Source organism: Ochotona curzoniae, unplaced genomic scaffold (genome assembly GCF_017591425.1).
Source record: "Ochotona curzoniae isolate NIBS_2020 unplaced genomic scaffold, NIBS_Ocur_1.0 contig_475, whole genome shotgun sequence".
NCBI lineage: Eukaryota > Metazoa > Chordata > Mammalia > Lagomorpha > Ochotonidae > Ochotona > Ochotona curzoniae.
In genome coordinates, this window is record NW_024466376.1 from 1 (window position 1) to 18,565 (window position 18,565).

Below are 18,565 nucleotides of genomic sequence, written 5' to 3' on the forward strand. Positions count from 1 at the left end.
TAGCCCACATGGGTCTGCAATCCCCTCATCTTTATAATAAACATTTCAAACTTAAGATGACAAAACTATTTTTTGCATGCTAATTTTATAACCTGTGACTTTGCGGAATAGCTATGTTAGTCCTGAAAGTTTTCTGAAGTAGTGTTTAGGTTTCTCCGTATAGAACATTACACGATCTGAAGTCCTATTTTCATTTTTTTTTCTCTCCAATTTTGACACCATTTGTTTCTTTCTCTTCCTTAATTAAGTTAATTCCAGTACTACCTTGATTAAGAGTGGCAAAAGTGGACATTTTTATGTTGCTTAAAATCTGAGGGTACATTTTTTCATTTACTAATCTTACATCATAATTTTGGAGGACAAAGACAAGATCATTTAATTTGTTATGAACTAAAAGGAAACTGAGCTAAGAATGTGATAAAAAGAGATAAAATCTTACAACTTTTTGTATCAATCACTTAATTTATTCTCTTTTAAACTATGTAGCTTGATAGTTAAGCTATTGGTTTAAAGCAATGCTAAGAAACTCTGGACTTGCTATTCTGTGATGTACCAGGGTATGAAGTCACAAAAACATGATCATATCTTCATCCGATATGGGCCTAGGCTTCTCTTCCCTGCACTTAGAAGCCTGACAACATGGAACTACAACTCAATGTGTACTCACTGAAAATTTAAAACAGTGACCAATAATGAGAATTAGCTTGGGGGCTTTGTTCAAATGGAGATTTATTGATCTCTTGGCAAACAAATGAGAACTATTTCAAACTGAGTCTACTGAATTTTATCAACTTTACAACTGACAGTCTCTCTTGGACCCTGTTATGAAATCCTCAAAATGTATTTTTCCTAGGAACAAAATCAGGTTGGATGGTTTCTACTGTGTCTTCAATGAAGATATGGATGGTGTGAATGTTTTCACTGGCTTCTGTATAGGAAGAAAATATGATTCTGCTTCATGATTATTGATATTTACAGACACTATTTCCATCTTCTGCATCAAGCATTCAAGTAATAGTAAACTTTGAACAACTTCAAGTATCTGCTTATCTTAACTTCTTAGTAACTTATACATTTTCCCATCAATGGAAACACTTTACAAAACTTGAAGCTAAAAAGTTAAAATTAAAGAATAATTAAATAGGTGTTATTTAAGATCATGACACATTCTAAAAGAAAAACAAAAATTAATATTTTGTGGTGCTACATGTCCTTTCAAATGTAAATAAGTATCTTTTATTCCTTCAATCAATAATAAACATTCATCAGTGGATAAGTGTTTAAATGATTAAGGGTGCAAAACTTGGTATAGTGCATTAAAACTAAAATAGCATTTTCAACCAAACCAAATTCCATTAGAAAATAAATCAAATTATTTCCAAGTACACCTTTAGTTATAAAGAAAATGTTTCATGTTTCTAAAAGATAATACAGACGCATCTGTTAAAATAATTTAAAGTGCCGGTTCAATTCTATTATAGAACAAGAGGTATAAATTATTTCCATAGTAACAAAGTTAACTAAAACCATAGCAAACATGAATCAAACTGAATCTTTCACTAAATTAAAAATGTGAATTTTATAACAAATCTGAAGCCCAAAGGAAAAAAAGAAAAAGATTTCTCTAACCTTGGTCAAATATTCATCCATGCTGTTATTTGATGGCTGTGCTCCTGAGACAGGAATCACCAAGTTCTCTTTCACAACAAGATTTCTGTTGAGCACTAAGTTGTTCTCAGGATTCCCACAGCAAGGCACCTCTGGGACAGGCCTCACCGTCAGAGCACTGAGCAGTGATCTCTTCAGTTTCTTCTCTCTACGAAGGTCCTTGCTCACTGCTGCTAGTCTCAGTGCTGTGAGTGGTTCAAAAAACACTTTACCCCGTTGACCCTAGTAATCCCTAAATGTCTTGCATTTTAAAAAAGATTTACTAATTGGAGAAGCAGAGTTACAGACAGAGTGAAGAGAGACAGAGATACATCTTCCATCCACTGGTTCACTCCCCAAATCACCGCAATGGCTGGAGGAGTTGGCCCAGGCCAAAACTAGGAGCCTGGAATTGCATCAGGACCTCCCATGTTGATGACTGGAACATCTCCTACTGTGTTAGCAGGGAGCTAGCTAAGAACCACAAAAGCTGGGATCCTATATGGGTGCCTGTTCTAATCCCAGCAGCTCCACTTCCCATCCAGCTCCCTACTTGTGGCCTGGGACCCTGCACCCGTGTGGTATACCTGGAAGAAGTTCCTGGCTCTTGGTTCAGATCAGCACAGCACCAATCATTGCACTCATTTGGGGAGTGAATCATCAAATGGAAGATCTTCCTCTCTGTCTCTCCTCCTCTCTGTATATCTGACTTTCCAATAAATAAACAAATCTTAAAAAAAAAAAAAAAGAGGCACAAAAGTCAAGGCTCAAACCAATGCTCATGTGGGATGCCAGCATCAGAGACAGCAGATTAAGCCACTGAACCACAGTGCACACAAACAGGTGGAATCTTCCATTAAACAATGTTTCAATGTAAAATGTGTCAGAGCACGCAAGTAATATAAAGTTTACAGGTTTGTAAATTCTTCCAAGGCAGTTCATGTGCCTTTTCTAATGAACAACTAAAATAAGCAGGAGTAATAAATGACTGTTAATGATGTATGGCTGGCCTAGTGACTCTTGCTTAGAACATCTTTACTTAGAAGATTCTTTTGGGTGAGGTCAGCAATATTAATATTTCAGACTAATATGTGAGATAATGGGCCTGTTAACTGTATGAACTATAATAACCTTTTTGCAATTAAATATATCAACACATTATGGTCAACACATTGAAAACATACTAAAAGTCTTTTAAATATTTTTTTCACTTTTATGTTTTGCTATTTGAAGTGTATAGCTTTAAAAGGCCCGGGGATGGAGAGAGAGAGAGAAAGGAGAGAGAAGAAAAGGGAGACAGAGAGATTAAATCCATATGTGGTTCCACTTCCGAAATGCCTGCAACCAGAATTGGGCCAGGTTGAAACCAAAAGCCTATAATCTCATTTGGGTCTCCAATACCCATGTAGGGTGCTAAGCAGTGGGGTCATTATCTGGCATCTTCCCACAATACAGTAACAGGAAACTGGATCAGAAGTGGAAGAGCTAAGATTCAAACTGGCACTCTCATACAGAATGCACCCACTGTACCACCATCTAACCCTCAAAATCTTTGTAAAAAGGCTAGAAACACTTGTGAATTTAGTTAAATTAGATCAAAAAAATTAAAATTCCTCAAACATATTTTCAAGCATTTGTTTTTAGCACTTTGCAGTTCATTCTTTACCTTGGGAATATAAACATTTAACACTATAGCCATTTAGGGTAGCAACCTCTTGGGCAAATGGTTAGCTAAGCTGATGTAGAAAAAGAACTAGAGCAGCACCAAAGACAATTAGCTCATTAGCCATGGTATCAAAGGTGGGAACTAAACTTTCTGTCATTTACTCCTCCTCACACTGACAAAGGTTCAATTTATTTCTTAAATTCTTTATTTGAAATACAAACAAAGCAGGGCTGGTATTGTGGCACAGCATGTTAAGTTACGTACTGTGACACATCCCACCTGGTCACTGGCTTAAGTCCTGAATGCTCAACTTCTGATCCAGATCCCTGCCAATGTGCCTGGAGATCCTGGTTCCCGGCTACAGGCTACCCCGCCTTGGCCATTGTAGCTACTTAAGGAATGAACCACTGAATGAAGATGTCTCCCTCTCTGGCTCTTCTTCTTTGAAGATTTATTTATTTTTGTTGGGAAGTTGGATATACAGAGACGGGGAGAAACAGAGAGGAAGATCTTCTACCCACTGATTCACTCCCAAAATGGTCACAACAGCCAGAGCTGTGCCATTCCAAAGCTAAGTTCTCTCTGGTTCTCTCACATGGGTGCAGGGTACCAAGGCTTTGGGCCATCCTCAATTGCTTTCCCAAGCCATAAGCAGGGAGATGGATGGGAAGTGGGGCTTCCAGGATTAGAACTTGCACTTTAACAGTTAGGTCACCACACCAGACCCTCTGGTTCTCCTTTTATTTGACTCTTTCAAATAAAAAAAATACTAGAAATAAAGAAAATAAAGTATTCGTTTACTTATTTACTTCAAAGACAGGGAGAAAAGGAGAGACAGAGAGAACTTACATTTGTGGGTTCACTCCCCAAATACCAGCTACTGCCAGAGGCACACCACAACAAAATCAAGAGTCAGGAATTTCATCAAGTGTCTCCCTAATGTGGGGGTGATTCACTTTGACTGTCAACAGCCTCCAAGCCTTAGGAACTGGATCAGAAACAGAAGAAGGCCTCCTTCTGCAGCATACTGACATTGGCTACTCAGGCACCTAAATGGCAACCCAAACTGCCACATTGTAATATTTGCCCCAGGGTTTTATTATTAACCCTTCCCTATTTCAGGAGTTGGCAGACCCAGAAGGATAATTTTTCTCAAGGCACCCTTCAGTGACAACACCAAGGATGACAATTAGAGAACATTAACTTATTCTCGCTTCTCGGCCTTTTGGCTAAGATCAAGTGTGAGAACATTAACGTACTGAAGGCCAGATTGTGCCAAGAACAATAGTTGCACTTGGCATTTTGGATTTGAGTCCCGAGACTCTGAAAGACATTTAACCTAATATGAAGTGTCTTATCATCTCTTGAAAGAGTGAGCAGTGACACAAATAGAGAGACCTTCTAGCCAAAGTCATTTTACAAGGGCTTACAACAGCCAGAGATGGGCCAGGCCAAGCCAGTTTCCTGAAATCCCAATTGAGCCTTCCAAGTGGTGTCAGTGAGCCAAGTATATGACCCAATATTTGGTACTTCCTTAGGTGAACATTATCAGGCATCCGGAACAGAAGCTGAGTTACTGGGACATGGACTGCAAGTACCCAAGTAATCACCTGAGCACTGCACCAAATATTCAGCTCTGGATTGAAATAATTTCCAGCAGTATTTAGTCCACTTAGAATTCTTATTCTACTAACCTTACAAGTCCATCTCTAAAACATGATGGCTTAGAGGTAAATAAATATGATTAACTTATTTTATAGTATTCACGGCTTAGCTTACTCATTTAATTCGCTTGACAATGATCTCTTAGCTTCTAATTCTTCTTGATAGAATAGTTTATATTTTTCCAATTCTATAATATTAGCATGTTGAAAGTTTTCATTTTAGAGAGTTCACATTCTAGATCATTAATTTTGACTTCCATGTGACTCCTTATGGTAGAATCATTATTCTCTCTTAACTGATTTATATTTCCTGAGATGCTGACTGTGCCTAAATAAAATCAGAAAAATATGCCTTAAGATAATTATACTCTGGATAAATTGTTGCATATTTGTTTCTTCATTTTTCACTCAGTGATTCTGAGAACAGTCTTATAGATGTGAACAATAGATAACATCTAAAATATTTATCTTTACTATACACTGAAGTAATTTTGAGCTACAATAAAACCTGAACTTCTCCTGCTAGTGCTCATATAATTTTATAATTCACAGAATAAAATTTAATTAAAAATTTAAAAACTGAACAGTGTCACATAAGAGCAATAATTTCTAAATACTGTCTGACTTTATGCCAACTAATCCTAATAATCAAATGAAAACTATAATTTCAACATACTGCTTGGTTCTAATAATCATGAAATTAAAGAAAATTATAATTTAGAAAGATCAGCTTGGTTCCAATAATCATGAAACTTAAACAGTTAAAATAATTAACATGCTGCTTCTCTTCTAGAAATCTACCAAACATAATAGTATAAAGAAAATATGGGAAATATGCACAATATCCTCAGGTATATCCAAATCGTAAGTTTCAGTGAACAAATTGGACACACTATGAATACATAATTCACCTGTAAAAACAGATTCACTTCTTTTAATCTGTCTACAATGTACTGCCTTGCTTCTTCTTCAAGTTCCTGTTTATACAACACTATTTGACCATGTTCTGTCATATTCATTTCTATATAACTTCTCAAGTTTACTACTGTCTGTTGCAATTGATTTTTCTCTTCTTTCAGTTTTTTATATTTCTTTTCAATCGCTTTCAAAGATATCAACTGTTGTTGAAGAGCTTCATTCATTGTATACAGATGTTGAAATTTTGAAGACGCAGTATCCAATTTTGTTCTAAGATCATCAGTCTGCATGAATAAAATAATATAGGTCAGTAATAGAAATCTTAGGCTGAATCAGTATATTACAAAAATGGTGAGACATTTTGAAATAAATCCAAAGACAGTAAAATACATTCTATTAATTCATATAGTAACCGTGAGCTACTTATTCAAAATATCAGCAAAGCAAAAACCACCAAGAATCACAACATGTATTCTTTATTCTCATTGTATCTGCCATGTTTCCTTTTTGTTTGGTCTTAAACTTTTGTTTCCTATCATTGTTTCAGGTCTTTCTCATTTAAGATGATTCTAAGTCACACTTAAAAAGTGGGGAGAGGGGCTAGCACTCTGGTACATCTGGCTAAGCAAATGCCTGAGATTGCTAACATCCTATACGGACACCAGGCTGAGGTCCTGCATGATCTTCTTCCAATCAGGCTCCCTGTTAATGTGTCTGAAAAAACATTGGAAGATTGCTCAAATCTTTTGGTCCTGGCATCCATGTGGGAGACCCAGATAAAGTTCTAGGCTCCACGTCTGGCACAGCACCAGCCAGATCCTTTAGGAAGCAAACCACAGGATAGAAGACATCTCTGTGTATTTCCCCTTCTGTCTGTAGCTCTGCCTTTCAAAGCAATACATAAACCTTTAAATAAATAGAAAAATCCACTGCTTATATTAATATCACAATAATATCAGAACTGGTGAGAATTGTGCTATAATAATCATGCATTTGCTCTGAGAATCTAATGGATTAATGGATTCTTGTAACCTGTGTAATCTACACAAAATGTTTTACTCCTTCCTTTCTACCACCTTCAGTCACCATATTCTAAAAAAGATGTTTTAGGGATTTTGTATTATTTTATTGAAGTTGCTGTCAATAAATGGTTCCCTGAATAAGACTGAAAAACGTTAGATATTGCGAGTAGAGACTCTAACGGCATAAGCCTTTCTCTGGACTGCAATTGACTACATCCCAGAACGAATACAATGACTGGACTGGCCTAGTCCAAAGCCTGGAGCTTCTTCCAGATCCCCCAGGTGGGTACAGGTTCCCAAGGATTATAACAATCCTATGCTGCTTTCCCAGGCCATAATCAATAAGCTGGATTGGAAGTACAGCAGCTGGTACCAAAACCGGTACACATGTAGGATGGTAGAACAGCAGGCAGAGGCCTAATTTACCACACCACAACACTGAATTCCATTTCAAACAGTAATCACTCTTGAGGAAAATGATCTATTACATTTTCTGGTGGATATAAGATGTAACATGATCTCTATGTTCTTTAATAAGTACTATTAAAAATGCAGTTTTGTAGCTTTTTGAAACTTCTCACAAAATAAGGAATTGTGCTACACAAGAACAAGAAAAAGAGCATTCTTAGAGCGTCATTTCTCTGGAATCAGGAAGAGCTAATTTCCTGCAGACCAAATTATTACTGAATTTTAGAAAGGCCAGTAGAATGCTGGATTCAGAACATGACTGCAACTTTTCTGATATTTTTCCTATTAAATCCCCTCCCCTTAACATAAGCTGGCCTCAGTAAATAGAATATTACAGAACTTCTTTGTGACCTTTTAATGTTACCAAATACGATGCAGTTCCCACATATACAAGTTCATGTTTATAGCCCAACAATCATTTTGTGATAACCAACAAGCCTTGAGGTAAATAATCAGCCAAAAGCCAGTTTCAACTATCAAATATATGAGTGAGTGTTTATATTATTTCTAATCCCCAATTTTAAATCACTTCAGATGATGTCAAGTGAGAAGAAATTAGTGATTCACTGAGTCTGGTTGAAATTACAGATTGCACACTAAGTCAAACACAAAGAGTTCCCACCTGCTAAATACCCCCAGGAGCTGGGGAGAGCCAGGAACCAGAGCTCAGTCCTTGTTCCCCATATGGGTGGCAAGGACTCAAGCACTGGAGCCACCATCTGCCAGGGACATCACTGGCAGAAAGATGGAATTAGGATCCAGAGCCAGAGCTGGCTACAGCCATCAAGTCCAACCATTCTTCCCTTAGACTGAGGTGCCTTCACCCTTCACTACTGGGCTATTCCTGCCCAGGAACTGGGAATTTTGAAATGTTTCTCTATAATGTGAGAGAAAAAAAAAATCTAGCACAGATCCTGATCCTAAATATGAGGAGTTGCCACTTAAACTGATTTAATTTAGTGTTTACATACAGTCTCTTAATCTTATTTTTCAAGGATTTATTTACTACTAAAGGTGAATTTTACAAAGAGAGAAGGAAAGACAGAGAGAGGTCTTTGACCAGCTGGTTTACTTCAGCAATGTCCACAATAGTCAGAGCTAAGCTCATCTGAAACTGGAAGCTAGGAACTTCCTCCATGGTCCACCACATAGGTGCAGGAGCCCAAGAACTTGAGCCATCCTCTGCTGCTTCCTCAGGCCATAAGCTGAGAACTGGTTTGGTAATAGAACTGTTGGGACATGAACAGGCACCCACATGGAGTGCCAGCACTAGTGAGCAGAGGATTGGGATGCTACACCATCACACCAGCCCTTGATCTTAAGTTTTACAAAGGAAAGCAGGAGTGGACAATTCTGTTTAGTCAATTACATAATTATGTAGTTTCCACTATGCATGTAGAAATGGGTATTATGGATTACACACACACCAATATTTTGTAAGATTTGACAATGCCCTTCAAAGGCTTATAAACACATATTCATGGAAAGTTAGTTTCCAGACTTATAATGCTAACAGCATTATGTTCCTGGTAATATGTGTTTGGGGACCCATCTCTGCTTATTCACTAATCTCTCCTTCTCTCCTAAATTCCCATTATTGCAAAAATCATGTATAATGACCTACTTTCCATTATTGACAGGATTATAGCATAAAAGTATTTCAGTCACACAATCTCATAGAAAGCATTTTAGACTTTCAGGAAAAAAAATTTGAAAATACAAATATTACCAAGGATTTAAACAAAAAGCTTTGTATCATTACTCAGAGCAACATATTCATAGAAATCAAAGGGAAATGTTCATAAGTGGTTGAGCAAAAATATAAAATATATGAAATGTTATTTTTAGACTACTATGACTTTTAAAATGTTACTACCAAAATAAGTCTATGAATCCAGTTGATTTGTTTTAAAACAAGATGTTAAACACTAAGAGTGCCAAGAATATGCATATAAATAAAAAAAAATTATATTAGAAACCCTTTACATTCCTAAAATATCTTATACAAAACTGTGACAGACATAAACTTTGTATAATTGACTTACTGAACTTGAACTTAACAGGTTTTGCTGAATCTCTTTTATTTTGTCTGATTGCTCTTTGATTGTAAGTTTTAACTGCAAGTTTTCACTTTCAAGGCTGAAACATATATTTTAATTAATTATTTTCATATGTAAATACAAACCCAACCACATAAATTATTAACATCTAAGACATAATTTACATTCATCCTTGAATGATTTAAAAATAATTCAGTAACTACCATTTTTCAATGTGTTTTCTGGATAAGCACAAATATAGGGATAACATGGAACATTTGCATTTTAAAATGGTTTAAGGCTGAAAATTTTCTCTGGTTTCACTGATACCACTCCCATACTACAATCATCCTCTTTGTAAATATTCAAGCTATTTGGTGTGCCAGTTTCAATTGTACCTCTCCAAGCAGTCCTGCTTCTTCATGGTTTCTTGTACAACATTGTGATTCTGGACGTCTTGCAGCTGAAACAAAGAGGACAACGGAAGAATTTTATTAATCATTTTGTACAACTCTGCTCATGGCTTGCATTCTTCATTAAAACGCACTTAAATTTTGGCCATACAATGTGATCTGCATGTTGCTCAGGGTTGTGTTACACTCTTACTGCAGAGCTGAGCTTTTCTACCAGTGATCTTCTGGCACAGAAGAATTTAAAATAATATTCTCTGGTCCTCCACAGTAACATCAATAACCTTTTTATAGGTTCAAGAGCATCAGTTATTTGTTTTTAAATTAGACATTATCAGATAGTTACACAAAACTGATCAACTGGACAAAGATTAGAAATCATGTTGTATGATAAGTAATTCTATATTTAGAATATCAAATGTACCATATTAAGCATAGCTTTTAAAAATTGACTGAATAATGATGACTCTGCTAGGGATTTTAAAAATTAACCTAATATTTTAGATGACAAATTGTTTAATTAACCAGTATCTGCATAGAAGCCAGAATGCCACGCAATGAACCTCAGATCTACCAATTACCAACTGTATGATCACAAGCAAATGAACTTCCTATGTCTCTGGATCTTTAGCTGTGTACTGGAGATAAGAATAATATCCACCAAATCAAATTACAAGGAAAATAAGTTTGTGAGTAAAGGTAGAGTACTTAGCAGAGTGTCTGGTGCATAGTGAGCCGTATTTCCTACTTCCATTATTATTGATTTCATGTTCTTGCTCATTTTGACATTTTGCTTAGATGGCATGGCAGAAAACTGACCCCTTACAAGCTTCACTGATTTGTTTTTCACATTATTGAAATTAGCAACACAAGTGACATGCAGTGCAAGATGCATCCCCAGTACATCATAAAAGTCGCACCCGTTCTATGAGACAGTGATATCCTTTCCAGTTATATCAGCATTCCCTAATAAACTCCTGGCAACTATATGGAGTTGTTGAAGCAAGCACTCAGATGAGTGGATCAATGTCACATCATATGGCACATCAGAAAAGATATAGTTAGGGTTCATGTACTTGTTATAAGCCTCATTTATAATGAGTATAAACTTCAGTATAAAGTGAAATAAAATTTAGATATTTTTGATAGTTAGAAACATGAATATTTGAAAGAAAACTATCTTCTAGGCCTCTTTAGTAAATGTTGTTGGGACAACTGGCTGATAGCCTGTAGAAACAAAAAGATAGACCCACATCTATCACCATACACAAAGATCCAATCTACATGGATAAAAGACCTAAACCTACATCCAGAAACCTTCAAACTCTTGCAAGAAAATGTAGGAAATACCCTGCAAGACCTAGGAGTAGGTTCCGACTTTCTAAGAAGGACACCAAAAGCAATAGCAGTTGAGAACAGAATAAACAAATGGGACCTCATCAAACTAAGAAGCTTCTGTACAGCAAGGGAAACAATCAACAAAGCAAAAAAGCAACCCACAGAGTGGGAGAAGATCTTTGCACACGATATAGGCGATAGGGGGCTAATTTCCAGGATATACAAAGAACTTCAAAACAACCAAAAAACCAAAACGAACAAGCCACTCAAGAAATGGGCACGGGAAATGGGCAAACATTTCACAAAGGAACAAATCCAAATGGCAAACAAACATATGAAAAAATGTTCCAGCTCCCTAGCAATAAGGGAAATCCAAATTAAAACATCGATGAGGTACCACCTAACACCAGTAAGATTGGCCCACATAAACAAGAACACCAACGACGCTTGCTGGCGAGGATGCGGGGAAAAGGGAACCCTACTCCACTGCTGGTGGAGCTGCAAATTGGTACAGCCTCTATGGAAATCAGTCTGGAGAACACTCAAACAACTCAAAATCTGCATACCATATGACCCAGCAATAGCACTCCTAGGAATATATCCAAAACACCTGTTTTACGACAAACCAACATGCATCCCTATGTTCATTGCAGCACAATCAGTAATTGCAAAAACATGGAAGCAACCAAAATGCCCATCAGCAGAAGATTGGATAAGAAAGCTTTGGTTCATCTACTCCATGGAATACTACTCAGCTATTAAAAAAAACAAAATGCAGTTCATTGTGGCTAAATGGGCCCAACTGGAAACTATAATGCTAAGGGAAATGAGCGAATCCCAAACGATTAGATACCACATGTTTGCCTTGATTTAACCTGTAATTTTTGTATGGTTGTTTGTTATTTTTTGAACCTGTCATTGATACTGTCTCAACCCAGATGTTTCGAAGAATGGAACTTGCATTATTTTTAACATATTGTTTACCCAATACTATGTCAATTAATTCCATAATGTTGTATATTGATACTGAGGCCTTGTTGGGGCTTTTAACTGACCGGATCTTTACTCTGTTAGACCTATCTTCAGACCATAGAAGGTCTCCCCAAGAGGCCACTGAACTTATCTGGACAATATGACGCTGAACTTTATGCTAGGCATGTGTTTGCAAGCAATGAATCTCAACTGAACTTGAACTATGGTTATGCAACAAGGTGGAGGAATCCACCATGGGGGGAGGGGTATGGGAGGGGTGGGGGGAATCCCCAGCACCTATAAAACTGTACTACATAATACAATGTAAGCAACAATAAAAAAAATTATAAAGCAAAAAAAAAAATTTAGAGCTTTCACTAACTTTAATGTTAGCACTTATATAATATTTCCATAACGTATTTCAAGAATCCTTGAAAATGATTCACAACGGAAAGTAGCACCATCCAGTATCTTCACACAATGTATCTTCAGAGTGCAGTAATCCGTGAATAGAAAATAAAGTAGCTGTTACTGTACACGTTTTTCATTGCTCTTTTGGTGATAATTGTTCCATTTTCTTGTTGAATATTTTAACTTTTTCTAATTTATTTTAGTTTTGCTTGAGTTTCAGCAAGAGACTTGACAAGAACAGATAAATCTTGCATGCACTGGTTCACTCCCCAAATGAACTTTAGAGATGACCTCTGAGGCTAGGGGACAAAAGTTTCTTCCAGGTCACTCTCATACGGGTTCAGGCTCCCAAGGACTTGGATAATTCTCTGCTACCTTCTCAGACCATTAGCAGGGAGTTGGATTCGAAGAACAGCAGCCAGTACCCCACCCAGTAGCCACACGGGACACCAGTGCCACATGTGAAGGATTAGACCAATAGCCCACCAGGCCGGCCAGAAGTATTCTAAGTTTTACAAACAGTTTCAAAAAAATTTGAAGGACAATATGTAATATAGAGTAACAAAGCTTTTTCAAATACAAAAAATTTTATTTTTATGTGAACATTTTCATTTACTTTTTATTACAATTAAGCATAAAATAACTTTTAAAAGCATCATGGAATTAGAAAATGGTCACCTCAAACTCTACTGTTCAATTGTAAATGAATATAAACTTTTTTGAGAATGATGCAGGAACATTCGATTTTTTTTAAAGTTTCAATTTGATAAACACATCTATAGAAGAATTTACACAATTAGAAATTTTAAAGATTTATAAAATGATGTTCCTTATTATATTAGCAGTATTTTCATAAAGTGGAACCAATGATGGTTCAAATGGCTAATCTTCTGTCTTGCATCCATTCCATAAGGATGCCAGTTCATATCCTGGCTGCTTCATGTCTGATCTAGTTTCCTGTTTATGGCCTGGGAAAATAATGGAGGACAGCCTGAAGCCTTAGGACCCTGAACCCATGAAGCAAACCTGGAAGAGGCTCCTGGCTTGGGAATGTTTCAGTTCTGGTTTTTGAGGCCATCTGGGGGGTGAACCACATGATGGAAAATTTTTCTCTCTGTCTCCTTCTGTAAATCTGTTTTTTCAATAAAATAAATACACCTTTAAAAAACAGCAAAAATTCAACTTGTTAAGAATGAAATTTCATCTTACAGAAACATGTATAGTCATTCTAATTATGATTTTGAAAAATAAGCATTTATTATCCGAATTATCCAATTATAAACCCGATATGTACATGTCCTTTCCAAGAATTTCTCATCACTCATGACTAAAAGGTCCCTTGTATAAAGTATCTGCAGATATGACAGGAACTCAAATTCTCCTGCACGTTTGCAGCACAAAGTAAATAGTTCAGGGCTGCATTTTATTTAACAATTAAGGTATCTGTGCCCCTTGCAGGAGTGTCCGGGTTCAATTCCTGCTTCCTGCCAATGCACATTCAGGACATGAGTGCTTACGATGCAGGTAATGCAGGCTGCTCACCACTCAGACAAAACGCTCAAATGCTGGCATTGGCCCTTATCCTGCCCCAGGCCTTTACAGGTATTTGATGAGTTTACCAGACAATCATGTCTCATACAGTCTTTCTCAAATAAATAAGTATGATTTTGAAAACATCATATAGTTTAAATATTTCCTTATGAGTAGAATGACATACCTCAAACTGCAGCACTTCTGTTCCCATTCCACTGCTTGTTGCTCCAACTGTGATTTCACTTCTCTTAGTTCTGAGAGCTTTTTGTGTAGTCTACACACCTTATTTTCCATATGTTTAGCTTTTCTTATTAGGAGTCTGCAGTGATTTTTTTTAAATTCTATTAATCTTTCATATGCAAGTACTGCATCCTGGATTTTCAATAAGCTGACAGAATCTTTTATAAAGAAATAAATATAGAAATAAATTATGATATTTTCCCTATAAACTCTGTAATTGTTTTCATATTTCACTCACTTAGGCACTGAAAAATGTATAGTTCATATCTGCAATGTAATATATTGTGCTGAGCTTTCCAGATAAAAAAGAATATCCCTGTTTTTATTTAGCTTACAGTCTACTGGAGGAAATTCATCAATTTACAACTTTGAAATTCTGTAAGAAAATAGAGTTCTATAATCACATTATACATTCTGATCTACACTGGGCCAAGGGCAAATCTTCCTGAGAAAGACATGGCCACACTGGACAATGAAAAATTATACAGACTGAAGCAACTCTCAAAGTGACAAAATCAAGAATTATAGCTAACATCCTTCACAGAAGAGAAAGACGACAAAATTCTTAAAAAGCATAGCATTAATCTAAAACAAGCAAAAAAGGTTGGGAGAAAAATCAACCAACATAAGGATAGACAAGCTTAATTCTATGTAATAAAAACTTCAAAATATGTGAGGAAAAATGGACAGAAGTGTAAAGAAAATTTAGAAATATCATCCTGTATTTCAAGATGCCAATCAATCAGTTACAGAAGATGTAGAGTGAAAATAAACAATATACATTTGAGAGCCATTATTCTTTTCAACTAATCAAGGAATATTTACTATAACAGACTAGATGACATACCATGGAGATATAAATAATAAATTAATCTCAAAGGATTTAAGTTGTGCAGAAAATGTTCCCTAATTGTGTGCATATTTGGATCCTGGGGTGTGTGCAGTAGGTGTGGATGATTCGAAGGGAACAGCTCCCCTGTTTGGCAGGGTTCAGGGGCACTTCCAGCTGTTTGGTAGGGCCCAGCAGATGTCTCTCTGACCACCTTGACGTGGTTTCACCCTCTTTTTGCTTGGACACTCAAGCACCCCACTAAGAATTCTGTAATCTATTGAAGCATTGTTGTTTACCCCTGTGAGGTGGCTTCTGTAACTGATGTGAGCTTCAGAGTTAATGTTATTGATAATGTCCTGGTGAGCGGGCCTTTAACTACACACATGAGTACAATTAAGCCCATGCCGTTCCTGGACATCTTCTTGTGTGCCTACACATTGCCCTAGGACCTTGCCCCGGCCCGCGGGGTCTTCAACGGAGACCTGGGGAGAGAACCGACGATTGGGGGGGACAGGAGACACGAAGAATGGGAGCAAGACAGGAGGTCTGATCAAGCTCCGAAAACTTTATTTTCTCAGGCAGTATTTAAGCCGCAGGTAAAGGCTGGGTGGGGGGAGTTTTACAGCAGGATGTGGGTCAGATAGGGCAGAGGTCACCAGGACAACCGTTATCTTGGGTGAACAATTACAGGTGAAAGATTATGAGGAATCTGGGTGAAAGATAACGATCTAGCATTCCAAGACCATTACAAAATGAGGAAATAACAAAATGGAGTCACTCCTGCTGTTCGGCAGTTCTCTGGTCCCCGGCATCTCCTCCCTTTCTATATTTTTTGAACAGGCAAAATTGTATCAGGTCTGCTCCTAGAAAGGAGACAGTGGGCCTTGACCGGAGAGGGGAGGTAGTGACCTGATTCCTCTCGCGGGGATAAAGAGTCAGCAACCCCGCCACCTAATGGCTCTTGGTGTCTTTTGGAGAGGAGGGGCAGAGCCATCTTGTTGCAAGGTCCTGGGACCACTGACACCAACCCCTATGCAATCAGGTTTACCTCTCAGGGGACTCAGAAGCAGGACTTGCGGCCTTCCCCTTGCAGTGCTCTGCCTGCACCTCTGCTACGGTGCCCAACGCTGCATTGTGCAGGCGTGCATGGGTCTGAGTTCCATGCTGGAGCTTAATCAGCTATGGGCTCATCGTAGCCCTGATCTGTCAAATCGAGCTGATGATAATGAATTTGGATGGGTTTAGCCAACAGGGAGTGGACCTGCTGCCGAATAAACTGAGTGATACGATTTACAATACAAGCACCACAGGAAACAATCCACAAAATGCTGATCAGGGGTCCCAACAAGGGAAGTAAATATGGCAATATCCCACCCCAGGCTGTCCATACAGGGTTCTGAAACAGTTCTCTGCACTGCTTCGAGCTCTTCTTAATGTTTTTGGATTCGGTCTCGAACAATCCCGGACTTATTGGCGTAGAAGCAGCATCGCTCCTTTTACCATCTAGTTCATGAGGAGTTGGGGTCCTATGGCCAGTTTTGAAACTGTACTCATAATAGTAAGTCCATTTGAATACATTCAGAATTATTCAGCTGAACAGGCCTTGTAGGTCTTAAAGAAATAAAAAGACATGCTTTTCCAAAAGCTTAATAGCATATCCATACATTAGTCTCAAAATGATTCAACTTAGCAATTCACATTTATGAATATTTTCATCTATAAGCCAATTAAGATAGACTACATAGCTTGCCACATAAACATGTACATGTGTATCAGGTAACACATAAAACAAAACAACTTTTGTAACAGCTACTTGACAATTCTCTTGAGTGTGTTAACATTACCAATCGTTTAGAATTACATTTTGCTTTTAATAATATGAATAAACCATACCTATAGTTTACTATCAAACTTTAGCAATGCCCCCCCCTTTTTTTTTTAATAGAGCAGTTGTCTGTCCTACAATTAAATAACTTTACCAATTGAAAGATACAACCTTTGAAACACATTCTTCTGACTTTGAGGCTGCTAGGGGCCCATCTAGAAATCCCAAAACCAGAAGAATTAAACCTATTTAATATGCCAAGAGGCCTTAAAGCATCTAATTGAAGATTCATCATTATAATGTCCATTCATTTAGTCAGACTGATTTGAATGCTAACATGTTAAGAAATTTTTATCACTTAGAAATGATCACCCAAACATTTCAAAGTAAATACATATCAGAAAATACCCTTGAAAATATAGCTCTTGGTAAAATCATGTAACTTTTTAAGAATTGTAACAAATTCAGTGGTTGGAACAAAAATAGAGCTTACTGAAAGTGGATAGACAATTGACAAAGTTACCAATTAAGCAGAGATTATCTAAAATTCAATGCTTCAATTTTTTAACAGCTTTCAAAATTAGAGATACAGGTATTTTTATTTTTAGATATTTACTAGCATTTCTATGTATGCACACTTCAGAAAACCTTTTTGAACAGATATTAATTCTAACATCAGCATGAATTAGGTAATAACATTAAAAACTTAAACAATGTTATAATAATATCTTTAAAATTATGGCCAATTATATATAAGGCTTACAAAGTTCATTTCTTAACTTTTCTGACTTCCTCTGTTTTAACATGCTTAAACCTTTAAATATTTTGTCCTAGTTTGCCCTCTTCATTGTATGATAGCCATTTCCCTGTAGGACAAAATATTCCACAAGCAATGCTACATTTTTTTGAATAAAAGTATACCAACTTTTAAATACAACTGCTTTAAGCAATTTTAACCACTTCTCCCAATTCATGGAAACAGATTTTAACACAAACCCGCCTTAAAACCTGGAAAGAGAAGTTTTTCAAATAACCTTCTTCTAGCTGATTTGGGAATTTCCCCTTCTCAAAAGAAGGCAGATAAGAATCACAATGAGAACCTGAAGGAGGCCAAGGTCCTAAATTCCTTACAAAGGGCATGTCCTTCTAAGCCCTTTTCTATGGGTGGTAGGCCTGGAGCTTCTTCATAGTTTGTTTTCTTGAAGTCAAGAGAGCTGAAAAAACTTCAATTTGGCTGTAGTCTTGGGAGGCTACTTAGGAATCTATTAGTTATCAATAAGATGAAAATAACTTAAAAGGAGATGTTAAAATAACTTAAATGTTAAAATAACTTAAAAGGTTATTATAAGGATGTTAAAACACTGTCGTTCTTCACAAGGGATCAGACTCCAACTTCATTGTCTTAAAGGCAAAATTCAGAAATTATACACATCATAACCAATTTTACTATACATCTTTAAAGAATTCATTGTTCTCCTGCAAGGCAAAATCTCACATACTTCCTTGTAAGTAAGAACACAAATAGTTTACAATCTGGATTAATTTCATGAGTAGGAAACATTTCAACCAATGAGCATAAA

General features: G+C 36.8%; 1 protein-coding gene across 1 annotated transcript in view; it reads right to left on the minus strand.

Annotated features, from left to right (window-relative positions):
- Window positions 1-1,629: 1,629 nt before the first annotated feature.
- LOC121161221 (ankyrin repeat domain-containing protein 26-like) overlaps window positions 1,630-18,565 on the minus strand; it is a gene marked incomplete at its 3' end in the record, with an annotated part of 36,098 nt that continues 19,162 nt past the window's right edge. Inside the window, exons 4-6 of the mRNA XM_040987523.1 lie at window positions 14,273-14,486; window positions 12,981-13,060; window positions 1,630-1,853 (exon numbers count right to left, since the gene is read on the minus strand). Of these exons, the coding sequence (XP_040843457.1) occupies window positions 1,630-1,853; window positions 12,981-13,060; window positions 14,273-14,486 (518 nt within the window). The remainder of the gene's footprint in view (window positions 1,854-12,980; window positions 13,061-14,272; window positions 14,487-18,565) is intronic.